Source organism: Coregonus clupeaformis, chromosome 31 (assembly GCF_020615455.1).
Source record: "Coregonus clupeaformis isolate EN_2021a chromosome 31, ASM2061545v1, whole genome shotgun sequence".
NCBI lineage: Eukaryota > Metazoa > Chordata > Actinopteri > Salmoniformes > Salmonidae > Coregonus > Coregonus clupeaformis.
In genome coordinates, this window is record NC_059222.1 from 2,991,121 (window position 1) to 3,008,100 (window position 16,980).

Sequence of the window (16,980 nt, forward strand, 5' to 3'; positions counted from 1 at the left end):
TCCCCCACTGTATATGCCTATTTCATACCAGGGTCTGGGAAGGACATTTAGGGTAAGGGTTATGACCGACTGAAAGAGATGGACTGTGGAAGACCTGGGTTCAATTTCAAATAGGCCTAGTAGCCTATTTGTTTTCTTCTTTCAAATACTTTCTTCGAGCATTTGATTTGATCGGGCCTGGAATGCCAGAAATGGATGGGGTAGGTTTGCACTTTTGGGTCTTCTATTGGTTCCATAATTGTGCCAGACAAGCTCAGTCAATGAAGCATAGCTAAAGTAGGCTATATTGAAAACTCATGGCCTTCTCTTTGCACCCAGAGTGGTATACTACGACGCTAGCTAGATCTATTCAGGATTTTCTAAAGCTAGCCAGCTTCAGTTAGCTTTACATTCCAACTTAGGCTTCATCCATGTTATGAAGGTCGATATTGATCCTGCACCTGCTGCTAACTCAAGCCAGGCTTGTAACTGCACTTGCAAGTCTCACCTCGTGGATAACCAAGCGAGTCGAACGCTGAAACGGCAATCCGTGGGCGAGTCAGTGCCACATTTTTCATTTTTACATTCATCAAAATGTAAGAAAAGTTATCTTGCAAATTCAGGCTGTGGTGGAAAATAGGCTGTTAGAAGTGCCGTGTTTTCTTTTATTATGTGTATCGTTAATGCTGTCTTTGTTGTGCTTATCAAAGAACAAGCACCCTTTTCCCACTCCTATCAATTAAAATCATTTTATGAAGTTGTAACAATCAGATTGGATCTCAAACCATGCTACAATATTAAAGTTCAAAGAAATACTGTGTTTTATATGAGGGTGACCAAAGCAAGACACAAAAGGAACCAATCCACTTTCTTTCAAATAAAGTTAATCAAGTCCAAATCCCAAATAGAATACCAATACAAAAATATTGATGTAAAACATCAATATGGACGTCCAGAATCCCACCCCAAAATAGTACCAAAGTCAATCAAAAAGCAAAGATGAGCAATCCCCAACAGGATAGATCTCACCAGATTGTTGTAGTAGAGGGAAATCCTTCCTGGAGGAGATTTCCTTACAATAGCTCGATGTTCATGGAATCCTCCAAAACCAACAACATAGGAAACCTTTGTAGTTGGGCTAACAATCCACAATAATGAGCAAAAAGTATTGACTTGAATGGTTAATTCTAGGCTGCTTTGGTACACACCAAACATTTCCCCAAAAATGCTACCTTTTTCTTCCTTTATTCCAGAATAGGCCTTCCCTAACGGAAATATGCAAATGCTGTACATACTAGAAAGTGCTAATAGGATCTCGCTAGCTCGCGATTGGCTCTGCCCACCTCCTTGCTTGTTCCGGTCACTGTGCTTTATTTGCTCCCATTGGAAACGACACCATGTGGTGTATCTTGGGTTAGTTATACAAATCTTTGCAACTATTAGTGTTTTTTCAAGATATTCAGTATATTGCAATACTCAAAAGTATCATGGCAAAGAAACAAAACATGAAGCAGACTGGATTTCCTGAGGAAAACAGACAATCCTGATGTTGGAAACAAACAGCCTGACTCTGTCACCCTGATGGTTGTCACTGAGTTACAATGTTTATTTCCCAAGCTATAGGCTAGTTCCCAATATTTGCATAGGCCTACAGCAGCAGGTTCTTAAAGGACCATAGAGTTCAGTCTTGCCTTGTGTTTTCTTCTTTTGCTATGTTAAAAAGTTGTATTAGGTGCCTAGTTAGTATTGTGACAACACTAGCCTAAATAATGCTGTAACATGAAGGGGCTTAGAATGCTGACAATTGGCCTTTTTCTCTTAGTGTCCTCCAGTATTTCCCCTAGATTTTTTTTCAGCAGCTGTGGCAGAGGTAGGGGGAGGAGGGGGGGGGGCTCGCTCTTGCTGGGGTCTTCCTAGGGCATACATTTATTAATGGTGTTGGCTACACTTCCAGGATTACAAGTTATTGCCTTGGAGGTTTCTCGGATGATCTGATGTTGTAATGTGTCACTGCGAGTCTCCAAAAATGTTTTGCGGCTTAGCACCACTGCTAAATTAATATAGGGGAAACACTGTGTCCTCTGTCCTAATTCGGTTTCCTGTGCAGCTTGAGCGTCTGTTTTTGATGTTGGGAGTGTCTGGCTGTGTGTAGGCCTATGACATCCTAGTTAGTTTTTTTGTAAACTTCAATATGTGAGTGCACATTTGACACCTAGGCCTATGTCTGTTTATTGAATTGAGCTCATACATGTGTGTAGTAGGCTACATGTACCAGGGTTGGGGTAATTTCCATTTAAATTCAGGACGTAGGCTAAGATATTCCAATCCAAATTGCACATTTTTGTAATGGCGAACATGCATAACGATGGCAGAATACCGTTATGAAGGCATTGTTTTATTACTATTGACATACGTCTACTTTTTAATCTATGGCGTGCGACATGGTTCATGGCGCCCATAAATCGTCATAATCTACTTTTCAAGTTGACGATGTCTTAAAGCTAGAATTGGGATTTTAAAAATCTGCTAATGAAGATAGCGAAGTCACGGAGAGAACGGTACAAAACCGCAAACTATGCATTTGTGGTGGGAAAGGTGCATGGAGGCCGCCATTTTTATGCACGTGGACTCCGCTATTGAAAGGCTTTGAGGAAAATTAGAATTTCAGTTTACTTCCTGAATTGAAATGGAATTCACCGCAATCCTGACGTGTAGGCTACATTTCAATGCAGACAAACTTAAGCTCATAGCCTCATACCTCTGTGTGTGTGTGTGTGTGTGTGTCTTCAGGCGCTGGCCATGCCGTCAAGTGTGCGGACCGGGAGCCTGAAGGACCCGGAGGTGGCTGAGCTCTTTTACAGAGATGACCCTGAGAAGCTGTTCACCGACCTACGGGAGATCGGCCATGGCAGCTTCGGAGCCGTCTATTTCGTAAGAAGGCTGGGGATCTGTGGACTTGGCTAAAGTGGGCAAATGGATGCATCTCACTCAGTAGTTTACCGTTTATTTTATTGTGTCCCCTTTTCGGAGATGATTTCTCAGTATGGATGAGCCGTAGTATGGAGATATTTGTTACTTGCTGCTCCATACATTTTTACTTAACAGTATGTCCTAGTACAGTATTTGGTACTTAGTAAACACCTGTAGTATGGGAATTCAGGCACAGTTTCAATTATGGGAACTGGGAAGAGAGATGGAATGGGTAATGAAATGGTGTTGATGAAGGGTGAAATGATAGAGGGAGCCGTTAAGCTAGGTTAAAGACAAGTGAAGGATGAAAGGTAGGAGGAGGTGGTTAGTAACTGGTTAAAAGGTAGCACAGGACAAGAGATAATGGGGTAGTGAAGGATGAAAGGTACTGTTAAATGAAGGGTGAAAATTGGCTACTGAAGGATGGAGGGAGAAAGGAGAGTGTGAAAGAGGTGAAGCTTTAGTTTAAAAATTAGTGTGTGCTTGCGCTTGACGATATGTGTGAGGCAAGTGGCCACTGTTGTCAGCATGATTAGAATAGATTTGTGAATCTCTTTATTAATTTTGTGCTCCCGAGTGGCGCAGCGGTCTAAGGCACCGCATCTCAGTGCTAGAGGCGTCACTACAGACCCTGGTTCAATTCCAGGCTGTGTCACAACCGGCCGTGATTGGGAGTCCCATAGGGCGGCGCACAATTGGCCGAGCGTCGTCCGGGTTTGACCGGTGTAGGCCGTCATTGTAGATAAGAATTTGTTCTTAACTGACTTGTCTAGTTAAATAAAGGTTAAATAAAATAAAAAAATAAAATTAATTTTGTACCTTTTTCTTACCACCTATTCTTTACATTAGGCACATGACATCCGCACCAATGAAGTGGTGGCCATTAAAAAGATGTCCTACGGTGGCAAGCAGTCCAACGAGGTAGGAACACTGATCGAGCAATGGTCAAATGTACCTTGCTACAAAACTTCCTCACATTTGCTTTCTGTTGCGATGGTGTAGGCCAAGTTTTCAATGTGTTAAAGCTCTGTCTTTCTCTCTTATGAAGAAATGGCAGGATATCATCAAAGAAGTGAAGTTTCTCCAGAAACTGCGCCACCCCAACACGGTGGAGTACCGAGGCTGCTACCTGAGAGAGCACACAGCATGGGTAAGTGCTTCTTTAACTCAAACATGGGTTGCTTCCCAAATGGCACCCTAGTCCCTACAGTGTACTACTTTTGGGAACCATAGTGCTCTGGTCAAAAGTAGTGTACTATATAGGGAATAGGTTGCCATTTGAGACTCACTCACACATGGTTAAAGGTCCCTGACAAACTCACTCGTTGGTTGTTAATGTTTTTAGTCAGCCCCAATTCACTCACTATCCCTTCTCCTTGTCCCTAACCCTTCAGTGTTGGCAGATCTGAAGGGTCTGGATAGGTATAAGCAGTGTAGTGGAGGAACTTCCACCATATTTATTCCACCTTACAGATATGCAAACATTGAAGTGGCCAAGGGGAAGGTGTAGGGAATTAATTTTGACTGGCTCTCCATCACGTTGTCCCTCTGGCCTTCTCGCTCCATATTTTTACCTCTCATCTCTCTCTCCTTCATTCTCTTAGCTAGTGATGGAGTATTGTTTGGGTTCGGCCTCCGACCTACTGGAAGGTGAGTAGAAAACCAGAGGGTTCAAGTTTACGATAAAAAATTTTTTGCCTAACAAGTACTTTATGTAATGTGATGTTTTTACATGATGAGGAACACTGGGGTGGTGAAGGTAAACCAGGGTTGTGTTCATTAGGCATGAAACGGTAGAAAACGGACTGAAACGTGGAGGGACTACCTGGACTTCCAAAAAGAAACACTCATTTCCATTCTATGTTGCGAAATGTTTTCTGTTGTGTTCTTCAAAGAATTAGGGGTTGTTACGGTAACATAGCTATGTACAAGTTGCGCATGGTGTTGAATTCATATAACCACCAAAAAGAGGGATACTAAACAATGTTTTGTCATTTTCTCTGAATAAAAATATATAACTGTCCGTTTTGTCTCCCTCTGTGTGCGTAGTCCACAAGAAGCCCCTCGAGGAACAGGAGATAGCAGCCATCACCCACGGTGCATTGCAGGGCCTGGTGTACCTACATTCTCACAACATGATTCACAGGTGAGTGAACCTCTCTCCACCGCCACACGTTGGGACGGGACGGGAAGGGAAAGAAAGGAAATCTAAACAAAGGCTCTCATTGTTGAAGGGGAGGTGTGTCATGGATGTTGTAAACCTCTTTCTAACTCATCTCTCTGTCTTTCGGTCTCCTCTTTCTTACTCTTCCTCACTCTCTCTCTCTCTCCCTTCCCCTCTCCCTGTTTCTCTCTCTCTCTGTTTCTCTCCTCTCTCTCTCCCCCCCGCTCTACCCTCTCTCTCTCCCTTCCCCTCTCCCTGTTTCTCTCTCTCTCTCTGTTTCTCTCCTTTCTCTCTCCCCCCCTCTCTACCCTCTTTCTCTCTCTCTCCGTCCCCCTCTTCCTCCAATTAAAAATGCTTTATTGATATAGAAAGTGTTATCACATACATTGCCAAAGCGAACATATAAAAATAAATTAAGTCCATGATGACAGAAATAAATAATAACAACCACAATACTCAATGAATATAACGGTCTCTCTCTTCCCCCCCCCTCTCTCTCTCTCTCTCAGGGATGTGAAGGCTGGTAACATCTTGCTGACGGAGCCTGGCCAGGTGAAACTGGGCGATTTTGGCTCCGCCTCCATCATCGCCCCGGCCAACTCGTTCGTGGGAACACCCTACTGGTGAGACACTGGCCTCCTGTTGTTTCTGTGGTCATTATTGTAAGATTGTCAACTCTATTGAGAACAAAGGGGATATGATCCACAAGTAGGACAAAAGTCCAAGGCTGTGTCCCAAATAGCACCCTATTCCCTATATAGTCCACTACATTTCACCAGAGGCCCTGGTCAAAAGTAGTGCACTATATAGGGAATAGGGTGCTATTTGGTACGAACCCAAACTCACTTTGTTGGTAAACCTATCCCTACCGGTAGGTTTTCATGTTTTTGTATTATTTCCTTCACTCCTTCTGTGCAGTGTGCACATTCACCTTTACACACACAAGCCCCTGCCACTGTCACCCACAACAACAAAGATGAGAGATCACTTCTTCCTCTGACAAGCGGTTTCAACTCACTATTTGCATTTAAGGTTTTGTCCAATAGAATCGGTCACATGGACACCAAAACACATTGGGACTTTATTTTAATGTAATAGTGAAGGTAACCTTTGTACCGATACCATTTTTATGTCTCAAATCTCCAAACTGCATGAAGAGCAGACACCACTAAAACGGGAGTATCAATGAACGTTGATTCTGGAAAATGTAATGCTCAGTTTGTCGCGTGCGGCATTGCAGTACCTCTAGCAGCATTTAGCCAAAGACTGTTATACTAGCTGTCTAGTTTGTGTTTTATAAATGTGCAATAAGCATAAAACACAATTCTATAAGGAATTGGCAACTTGTTTTCATTATGAGAAATAAGGTAAACCACTTGATTTCAACATGAACAAAGTGGACAGGCTAGCATGCTGTTCAAACAGTTGGAGATGGACAGAAGGGTGTGTTCATAACAATTCAACTGTTCTGCCTTGTTAGCGCGTAAATAAATCCAAGTTGGCTAAACTTGAAATATAAAGATTAGCTGGCTACACACTAGCAAGTGGGCTTGTGCTTGAGAGATTGTTTATGAGACCTTTGTTAATTTTCTATAATGCCTGCTACAATAAGGTAGTAATTATTAGTGAATGTGCATTATGCATGGTTCTGGTTAAATTAGTAACAAAAAGGGCATTTTCATAGACCAGAAGCCAGATCAGTTATTATTATTATTATTATTATTATTATTATTATTTGTTTAGGGGGTAGATCAGCTTTAATACTGCAGATAGATTGTAGCTTCCATCAATGTAATTGTCTGCATCATTTCCCCCATATATGTTTTGGTAAATATATTTTCCTTTATTATGTTCCCCTAACCCTACCACCCCTCCCCTAATTGGAGTAAACTAATGGACAACAACACTTAGGCTTCTACTTCCAGCTTATACATACTATATACATTTTACGGACACAATGTATTTTATAGTTAATCCCATCTTCAGCTACCATCAACCCCTCCCATCTATCTCTGAAGACCATCCAGTTCTATTTTGGCATATATTTTTTACTGTGATCAGTGATTTTTGCAAAAAAAAAGCAGGTTAAGGTATTTTGATAAAATGATTAAATTATTAGTGGGTCATATCGTTGTGGAAGGCTTATACTTAGCCTAGGTATAATTTCAAAAGCCCTGAATTCATTAGAGTACTGCTGACTGTTTGAAATGCAGTGCATTTTACCTTTAATTGTACAACAAAGCTTGTTTAGAGAATTTTTTTTATTTTTAATCAAGATATATATATCATGAATAGCCCAGATAAGTTTAAAAATAATCTAGATGTAATTTTTAGGCCGTATCGTCCACCCTACCTACAGGGACTTGGTCAGCTGACAGAATAGAATCGCCATTGAGAAAAGGAATGCAGTTGGTCGGAGATCAAAGGATTACAAATTGCACTTGTATATATTGCACCCGTAAAAAAGTAGTGCACTATGTTGGGAATAAGGTGCCATTTGGGATACAGACAGTGTCTCATGCTTGCGCCATTGTATTTTTCCTCCATACAGGATGGCTCCTGAGGTGATCCTGGCCATGGACGAGGGACAGTACGACGGCAAGGTGGATGTGTGGTCACTGGGCATTACTGCCATAGAGCTGGGTAAGCTAAGCACAGCCCATGTAATACACACGTTCACATTCATACAGGCTTTTAAGATGGATGTATCCCTAGTATGATATCATATTTTAGCCTCATATCCCTAGCAGCATTTTTTTTTTCTTGCCAATACTTTATCTGTGCTTGATTGAGCTTGCCTGGCACGATGGAACCAATGGCATAGTCCCGCAAGTGCCAACCCCGCCCATGTGGCACTCTGGGTAGGCTCAATCAAATGCTCAAAGTATGTATGTACAATACAGTGTCATGGTTGTTTTAACTGCTTTTCCTGTGTTTTATATTGGAAATCTGGCCTCAAGTGTATTTGTTGCTCTATGTCTCCTAAACCTTGTCTCTGTCTTTTTCTCTGCAGCGGAGAGGAAGCCGCCTCTGTTCAACATGAATGCTATGAGTGCCTTATACCACATTGCCCAGAACGAGAGTCCCGTTCTGCAGTCCAATCACTGGTGAGCAGTGGTCTGAGCACAAAGGAGGGACTTTTTTGTGTCAATGTACTTTCTGGGTAGCCTGGTCCCAGATCTGTTTGCTCTGTATAGCCACCTCCTATGACAATGACCTTAGGACTTGGCTATACAGCACAAACAGATCTGGGACCAGGGTACTTTTTGGGGACATTCAAGGTTCCTTCTCAGTACCATTCTCTACATCAGTGTTTCCCAATCCTGATCCTGCCCTAGCACTCACAAACCTGATATTAATCAAAGGCTTGATAATGACTTGATTCAAGTGTGTGCGTGCTAGGGCAAAAACAAATATTTGCACCCCTTTGGATCCCCCTGACCAGGATTAAGAGACACTGATCTAATTTACAATGACCTATCTACACCAATATGAGCCATTGGTGTAGATGGATAATGACCATAGTAAAGTGTGACGGAACAGTTTCTCATCGTTTGGTTTCTGTCCTATCCAGGTCGGATTATTTCCATAACTTTGTGGACTCATGTCTGCAGAAGATCCACCAGGATAGACCTACCTCTGACGTGCTGCTGAAGGTAAAAGCTCTCTCTCCGTGTCCGTTCCCTCTGGAAAAACAAAGTTATTCATAAAGTCTAAAGAACAACAGACAAACTGTTGTGTAGTGCCTCATTTAGAAACCAAGGAATGGTCATGAACTCTTTACCTGTTAGTAATATCGGAGGTGGCCCAAAGAGGTGCTGTGAGTCCTTATTCTCATAATGGCAAAGAAGCATCTCTTTAATGGCTCCAGGTTAAAGTGACGCTTAACTCTCCAACAGCTCCAAGTGGGACCATCTGTTAGAAATGACGTTCTTACATCCAGAATTGGTTGAACGTTGTAATCCGGTTTCAAAGATGGTTGATGCATTAAACCAAAAAAGATGGCATTGCTTGACATGGCGTCATTACAACCAGAAACTGGGTGAAATGATGTAATTCCAACATAATTCCGACCAGTTTTGCCTGCTGGGATAACCTTACCGCCCATTCTCCCTTCCTCTCCCCCAGCACCATTTCCTATGCAGAGAGCGTCCCCACACAGCGGTGATGGACTTGATTGCGCGCACCAAGGATGCAGTGCGGGAGCTTGACAACCTGCAGTACCGAAAAATGAAGAAGATCCTCTTCCACGAGGCCCTCAACGGCCCACAGCCCGAGGGAGGGGAGGAGGAGGTATGGACTTAAGGGGGGGGTGAATGGGGGGGGAGGGTGTTGATAAGGATGGGGGGGGGGGTGTAAGAGAGGTGGTAGAAAGAAGGGGAGGCAGGTGGAGGGGGGGAGGAGGAGAGTAATTGCATATAGACAAAAGGAGGTAACAAGGGAGAGGGGAGTAAGTGAACTGGGAGGAGAGGAGGTAGAAAGGGACGGACAGGTGAGAGGAAATAGCAGTGGGGGAGCGATAAACTGGGGTGGACATGGAGAAGTTACAGAGATGAAGAAAATGAGGCGGCAGGAAGGAGGAGAGTGGTAGGAGTTGGCCACATAGCCATGGAGTCGAGGATGGTGTAGGACCAGAACCAAAATAAACCTTCCATCAATGTAATTGTCTGCATCACTTCCAATCCCCCATATGTTTTTTTTTCTCGCAAATAGATAGATATATAGATAGATATATGTACATACATACATATACACGTACATACATACATATACACGTACATATCCTTAAAAAATATATATTTCCCTTTATTACTTTCCAACCCCACGACCCCTTCCCTAAATGGAGTAAACTAGTGAACAACAACGCATCCGTCCTGTCTTTGTATAGCGTACATCACCACGGTGTAGTCCAACATTGTGTGCCTCATTGACCTCTCACCCCCTTCCTCCCAGTACAAAGGACTTGAATCCTTTCAGGATCTAATTGTGTTCCACCAGTGCCTTGCATAGAAATCAAAGGAATGCCCTGTTATGAATTTAGTGTGTGACTGTTTAAAATGCATCTGAGAGATGTTGGTGTAGTTGTTCTTTAGGGGTGCGTGTACATGCAAGGTTTGTGTGAGTGTGTACACACATTCTCGGTATGTGTTTGGGTGTTGATGTGTATAGGCTATATAAGTATTGGTAACACTACCTATGTGTATGTAGGCTAGCTATACGTTTTGAGCATGTGTCATCGCCACTACTCCTAACCACCTTCCTTCTGCCCCGGTCCTCTGTCTCCAGGACACGGAGCAGTACATGCTGCAGACGGGCACGGTCAACAGCATGGAGAGCTCCCATTCGCTGCCTTCCATGTCCATGAGTGCCAGCTCCCAGAGCAGCTCGGTCAATAGCCTGGCGGACGGCTCGGACGACAGCGGCGAGATGGCCATGATGCAGGAGGGCGAGCACACGGTCACCTCCAATTGCTCTGTCCTGCACACACCACTGGTCAGTTGGGACTCACCTTTAGTCAATTGTCACAGCAGTGTTTCCCCTAGATTATTTTTCCCAAGGCGGAGGGGGGCATAAGATAAGACCCCCAATTTGCCCAAAGCTTCACCCAGGACCTATTTCACAATTTATTCACAGTATGTAAACACTGTGCCAAATGACGGGGGTAAACGGTGACTATTTAGCAGCTAGATATGACCATTGTAAAATACCAAAGGTGAACTATTTTGTTGTTCTTATTCTAAAATCTGTTTTATTGAATACTTGAATTTAGTTTGCCAAATAAATGTCTCACTAGTGGCTAAGTAGCTACTATTTACCCCACCCACCCCGCCACCGTATCGATCCCACAATGCAACACATGATTTACACAGCAACGATTTTTCGCTCTCATCAGAGCCATGACAACATCTACGACGACCCCTACCAGCCCGAGCGGGACACCCAGCAGCAGCCCCCGTCGTCGCGGGGTGAGGGAAGAGGAGGGAGACGGAGAGGACACCGCAGCCGAGACCACTTCGCCACCATCCGGACGGCGTCGCTGGTGACCCGGCAGATACAGGAGCACGAGCAGGGGTCGGCGCTGAGAGAGCAGATGACGGGGTAGGAGAGCTTTTATGGAACGACCAATATAAAGAGGTCTCCTGTAGCTCAGTTGGTAGAGCATGGCGCTTGCAACGCCAGGGTTGTGGGTTCGTTTCCCACGGGGGGGCCAGTATGAAAAATGTATGCACTCACTAACTGTAAGTCGCTCAGGATAAGAGCGTCTGCTAAATGACTAAAATGTAAAGAGCCCATCTGGAATTAAACAGCGAGGGATTGGCTAGTCCATAGAAATGAAGATATATAATTATATAGTATTTTTATGAGGTACTCACTACTAGATGGCCATGCTAGGACGAACAAAAGTGGAGACCTAGCGGCCATAACTGGATGAAATTACATAATTACAACCAAATTACAACATTTTCGTTGTAAACTGGTTGTTGACATCATTTCAACCAGCTTTGTCCACTGGTAGTACATGTGCTAAATAGTCATTTGTGGTTAGAAAGCAGTAAATGCTGTTAAAAATGACGGGCACAGTTGGCTGTACTGGTGGTTGACAAGGGCTGCATTTACACAGGCTGCCCAATCCTGATCTTTTGCCCAATTATTGGCAAAAGATCGGATCTGATTGGTCAAAACACCAATTAGTGGCAAAAAATCTGAATTGTGCTGCCTGTTGCCGCATTCACATGCTCTATGGAACATCCCATTTCATAGTTGTGATGTCGGAAATACGACTGTTTCATTCATGTGCTTTTTGGTAGGATCAATTCTTCAACCAATAAGATTTTAGCTAGTGTGATAAGCTAGCTAGCTAACGTTGCTAATAATCAAGTTTGCTAGCTTGCTTACAATATGGGAAAACTAGCTATATTATCCATATTGGTAAGGTTATAGTTGTCCAAAACTGATTTGTCATCTTTTGGTTGAAAAAGTAAAAGGTCAGTGGTGCATCAACACAACTCTGCATCAAAATGTATTTCCGACACGGAGGGTCGTTCAAGTAAAACTTCTCAGTCAGAACAAGGAATTTCAATAGCACATGAACGCGGCATATGTAAACGCAACCATACTCTTTTATCCATTGCTTCTTTATCCATTTCTATTTAGCTGTCCTGGATCGATACTCTATCTCCAATCATTGTTAATTTTTTTGTACTTTTACCCCTTTTTCTCCCCAATTTCGTGATATCCAATTGGTAATTAGTCTTGTCCCATCGCTGCAACTCCTGTATGGACTCGGGAGAGGCGAAGGTCGAGAGCCATGCGTCCTCCGAAACACGACCCTGCCAAGCCGCACTGCTTCTTGACACACTGCTTGCTTAACCCAGAAGCCAGCCGCACCAATGTGTCGGAGGAAACACCCTACAAAAGGCGACCGTGGTCAGCTTGCAGGCGCCCGGCCCGCCACAAGGAGTCGCTAAAGTGCGATGGGACAAGGAAATCCTGGCTGGCCAAACCATCCCCTAACCCGGACGACGCTGAGCCAATTGTGTGCCGCCTCATGGGTCTCCCGGTCACGGCTGGCTGTGACAAAGCCTGGGTTCGAACCCGGGGCTGTAGTGATGCCTCAAGCACTGCGATGCAGTGCCTTAGACCGCTGCGCCACTCGGGAGGCCGTCCAATCATTTTTTTACCCATTCCAGTTGGCTGTACTGGTTTTTGACATGGCCTTCTCATGTCTAATCTTCCTTTACCCCATCCCAGGTACAAGCGCATGCGGCGGCAGCACCAGAAACAGCTGATGGGCTTGGAGAACAAGCTGAAGGCGGAGATGGACGATCATCAGCTGAGGCTGGACAAGGAGCTGGAGAACCAGAGGAACAGCTTTGGAGGGGAGGGGGACAAACTGAGTAAGAAGCACCAGGCCATCCTGGATAAGGAGGTGAGGAAGGGATGGATGGAGGGAGGGAGGGAGGGAGGTGGGGGAAACCTCAGCAAAAAGCACCAGGCCATCCTGGAGAAAGAGGGGTGGAGGGATTGAGGGAGGAGTGTGAAAGGGATGGGGACACACTGAGCAAGTTCAAGTTTCAACTTGATTTATTCCAGAGAGACATATACCACCAAGCCATCCTGGAGAAAGAGGTTAGGGAGGGGGAACGGGATAGGAAGGAAAGGAGGAGTGTGAGGGGGGGGAAGGTGGGGAAAACCTTAGCAAGAAGCACCAGGTCATATTGAAGAAAGTGGGACGGATGGGGTTAGGGGTGGACAGGAAGGGAATGAGATGGAAGTAAAAGTCGAAAGAAAAGAGGAGCGCGTATTGGCCATGGCGATATGGTGAGGCTATCCCAGGATCTCAAGGTACATTTGTAGGCCAAAGTTCTAAGTAGGTAGTCAAGCCCAATAGAAAGTCTAGATTTTGAGGGGTTTATTCTTACCCAGCTATGTCCTTGTGTTGTTGGTTATCAGTCCAAGGCAGCCCTGGCTGAGGAAAAGAAGTTCCAGCAGCACATCCTGGCCCAGCAGAAGAAGGAGTTGACCAGCCTGCTGGAGTCCCAGAAACGCCAGTACCGCTCCCGCAAGGAGCAGCTCAAAGAGGTACAACCACACTGGAACCATACTGTAACTACTCATCAACTATACCGCAACTACACACCAACCATACCGCAACTACTCGCCAACCAATAATCCATATACTCACCAACCCTACTGAAGACATACTATAACTACATTTACGTCATTTAGCAGACGCTCTTATCCAGAGCGACTTACAAATTGGTGCATTCACCTTATAGCCAGTGGGATAACCACTTTACACATTTTTGTATTATTTTTTGGTGGGGTAAGGGGGGGGTTAGAAGGATTACTTTATCCTATCCCAGGTGTTCCTTAAAGAGGTGGGGTTTCAAGTGTCTCCGGAAGGTGGTGAGTGACTCCGCTGTCCTGGCGTCGTGAGGGAGCTTGTTCCACCATTGGGGTGCCAGAGCAGCGAACAGTTTTGACTGGTCTGAGCGGGAACTGTGCTTCAGCAGAGGTAGGGGAGCCAGCAGGCCAGAGGTGGATGAACGCAATGCCCTCGTTTGGGTGTAGGGACTGATCAGAGCCTGAAGGTACGGAGGTGCCGTTCCCCTCACAGCTCCGTAGGCAAGCACCATGGTCTTGGAGCAGATGCGAGCTTCAACTGGAAGCCAGTGTAGTGTGCGGAGGAGCGGGGTGACGTGAGAGAACTTGGGAAGGTTGAACACCAGACGGGCTGCAGCATTCTGGATGAGTTGTAGGGGTTTAATGGCACAGGCAGGGAGCCCAGCCAACAGCGAGTTGCAGTAATCCAGACGGGAGATGACAAGTGCCTGGATTAGGACCTGTGCCGCTTCCTGTGTAAGGCAGGGTCGTACTCTCCGAATGTTGTAGAGCATGAACCTACAGGATCGGGTCACCGCCTTGATGTTAGCGGAGAACGACAGGGTGTTGTCCAGGGTCACGCCAAGGCTCTTCGCACTCTGGGAGGAGGACACAACAGAGTTGTCAACCGTGATGGCGAGATCATGGAACGGGCAGTCCTTCCCTGGGAGGAAGAGCAGCTCCGTCTTGCCAAGGTTCAGCTTGAGGTGGTGATCCGTCATCCATACTGATATGTCTGCCAGACATGCAGAGATGCGATTCGCCACCTGGTTATCAGAAGGGGGAAAGGAGAAGATTAGTTGTGTGTCGTCTGCGTAGCAATGATAGGAGAGGCCATGTGAGGATATGACAGAGCCAAGTATCTTGGTGTATAGCGAGAATAGGAGAGGGCCTAGAACTGAGCCCTGGGGGACACCAGTGGTGAGAGCATGTGGTGCGGAGACAGCGTCTCGCCACGCCACTTGGTAGGAGCGACCGGTCAGGTAGGACGCAATCCAAGAGTGAGCCGCGCCGGAGATGCCCAGCTCGGAGAGGGTGGAGAGGAGGATCTGATGGTTCACAGTATCAAAGGCAGCAGACAGGTCTAGAAGGACAAGAGCAGAGGAGAGAGAGTTAGCTTTAGCAGTGCGGAGAGCCTCCGTGACACAGAGAAGAGCAGTCTCAGTTGAATGACCAGTCTTGAAACCTGACTGGTTTGGATCAAGAAGGTCATTCTGAGAGAGATAGCAAGAGAGTTGGCTAAAGACGGCACGCTCAATAGTTTTGGAGAGAAAAGAAAGAAGGGATACTGGTCTGTAGTTGTTGACATCAGAGGGATCGAGTGTTGGTTTTTTGTGAAGGGGTGCAACTATCGCTCTCTTGAAGACGGAAGGGACATAGCCAGTGGTCAAGGATGAGTTGATGAGCGAGGTGAGGTAAGGGAGAAGGTCACCGGAGATGGTCTGGAGAAGAGAGGAGGGGATAGGGTCAAGCGGGCAGGTTGTTGGGCGGCCGGCCGTCACAAGTCGCAAGATTTTATCTGGAGAGAGAGGGGAGAAAGAAGTCAAAGCATAGGGTAGGGCAGTGTGAGCAGGACCAGCAGTGTCATTTGACTTAACAAACGAGGATCGGATGTCGTCAACCTTCTTTTCAAAATGGTTGACGAAGTCCTCCACAGAGAGGGAGGAGGGGGGGATTCAGCAGGGAGGAGAAGGTGGCAAAGAGCTTCCTAGGGTTAGAGGCAGATGCTTGGAATTTAGAGTGGTAGAAAGTGGCCTTAGCAGCAGAAACAGATGAAGAAAATGTAGAGAGGAGGGAGTGAAAAGATGCCAGGTCCGCAGGGAGTCTAGTTTTCCTCCAGTTCCGCTCGGCTGCCCGGAGCCCTGTTCTGTGAGCTCGCAATGAGTCATCAAGCCACGGAGCTGGAGGGGAGGACCGAGCCGGCCGGGAGGATAGGGGACATAGAGAGTCAAAGGATGCAGAAAGGGAGGAGAGGAGGGTTGAGGAGGCAGAATCAGGAGATTGGAGGGAGAAGGATTGAGCAGAGGGAAGAGATGATAGGATGGAAGAGGAGAGAGTAGCGGGAGAGAGAGAGCGAAGGTTGCGACGGCGCATTACCATCTGAGTAGGGGCAGAGTGAGTAGTGTTGGAGGAGAGCGAGAGAGAAAAGGATACAAAGTAGTGGTCGGAGACATGGAGGGGAGTTGCAGTGAGATTAGTAGAACAGCATCTAGTAAAGATGAGGTCAAGCGTATTGCCTGCCTTGTGAGTAGGGGGTATGGTGAGAGGGTGAGGTCAAAAGAGGAGAGGAGTGGAAAGAAGGAGGCAGAGAGAAATGAGTCAAAGGTAGACGTAGGGAGGTTGAAGTACCCCAGAACTGTGAGGGGTGAGCCATCCTCAGGAAAGGAACTTATCAAGGCGTCAAGCTCATTGATGAACTCTCCAAGGGAACCTGGAGGGCGATAGATGACAAGGATATTAAGCTTAAATGGGCTAGTGGCTGTGACAGCATGGAATTCAAATGAGGAGATAGTCAGATGGGTCAGGGGAAAAATAGAGAATGTCCATTTGGGACAGATTAGGATTCCTGTGCCACCACCCCGCTGACCAGATGCTCTCGGGGTATGCGAGAACACATGGTCAGACGAGGAAAGAGCAGTAGGAGTAGCAGTGTTTTCTGTGGTAATCCATGTTTCCGTCAGCGCCAAGAAGTCGAGGGACTGGAGGGTAGCATAGGCTGAGATTAACTCTGCCTTGTTGGCAGCAGAACGGCTCCAGAGGCTGCCTGAGACCTGGAACTCCACGTGGGTGGTGCGTGCAGGGACCACCAGGTTAGAGAGGCAGCAGCCACGCGGTGTGAGGCGTTTGTATAGCCTGTGCGGAGAGGAGAGAACAGGGATAGACAGAGGCATAGTTGACAGGCTACAGAAAATGGCTACAATAATACAAAGGAGATGGGAATGAAATGAACTAAACAGGTCAACTACTCACCAACCATAGTG

At 45.8% G+C, this 16,980-nt stretch overlaps 1 protein-coding gene across 2 annotated transcripts in view; it reads left to right on the forward strand.

Annotated features, from left to right (window-relative positions):
- LOC121547172 (serine/threonine-protein kinase TAO2-like) overlaps positions 1 to 16,980 on the forward strand; it is a 62,174-nt gene that overhangs the window by 9,950 nt on the left and 35,244 nt on the right. Inside the window, exons 2-15 of one of the 2 annotated variants that reach the window (XM_045209740.1) lie at positions 2,770 to 2,910; positions 3,799 to 3,870; positions 3,998 to 4,099; positions 4,554 to 4,599; positions 4,999 to 5,095; positions 5,623 to 5,736; positions 7,665 to 7,756; positions 8,127 to 8,220; positions 8,688 to 8,769; positions 9,242 to 9,406; positions 10,400 to 10,606; positions 11,007 to 11,212; positions 12,866 to 13,043; positions 13,568 to 13,696. In XM_045209740.1, coding sequence (XP_045065675.1) covers positions 2,779 to 2,910; positions 3,799 to 3,870; positions 3,998 to 4,099; positions 4,554 to 4,599; positions 4,999 to 5,095; positions 5,623 to 5,736; positions 7,665 to 7,756; positions 8,127 to 8,220; positions 8,688 to 8,769; positions 9,242 to 9,406; positions 10,400 to 10,606; positions 11,007 to 11,212; positions 12,866 to 13,043; positions 13,568 to 13,696 — 1,716 coding nt within the window. In that variant the 5' untranslated portion in view covers positions 2,770 to 2,778. The remainder of the gene's footprint in view (positions 1 to 2,769; positions 2,911 to 3,798; positions 3,871 to 3,997; positions 4,100 to 4,553; positions 4,600 to 4,998; positions 5,096 to 5,622; positions 5,737 to 7,664; positions 7,757 to 8,126; positions 8,221 to 8,687; positions 8,770 to 9,241; positions 9,407 to 10,399; positions 10,607 to 11,006; positions 11,213 to 12,865; positions 13,044 to 13,567; positions 13,697 to 16,980) is intronic. The other variant, XM_045209741.1, reaches the window with a different exon arrangement.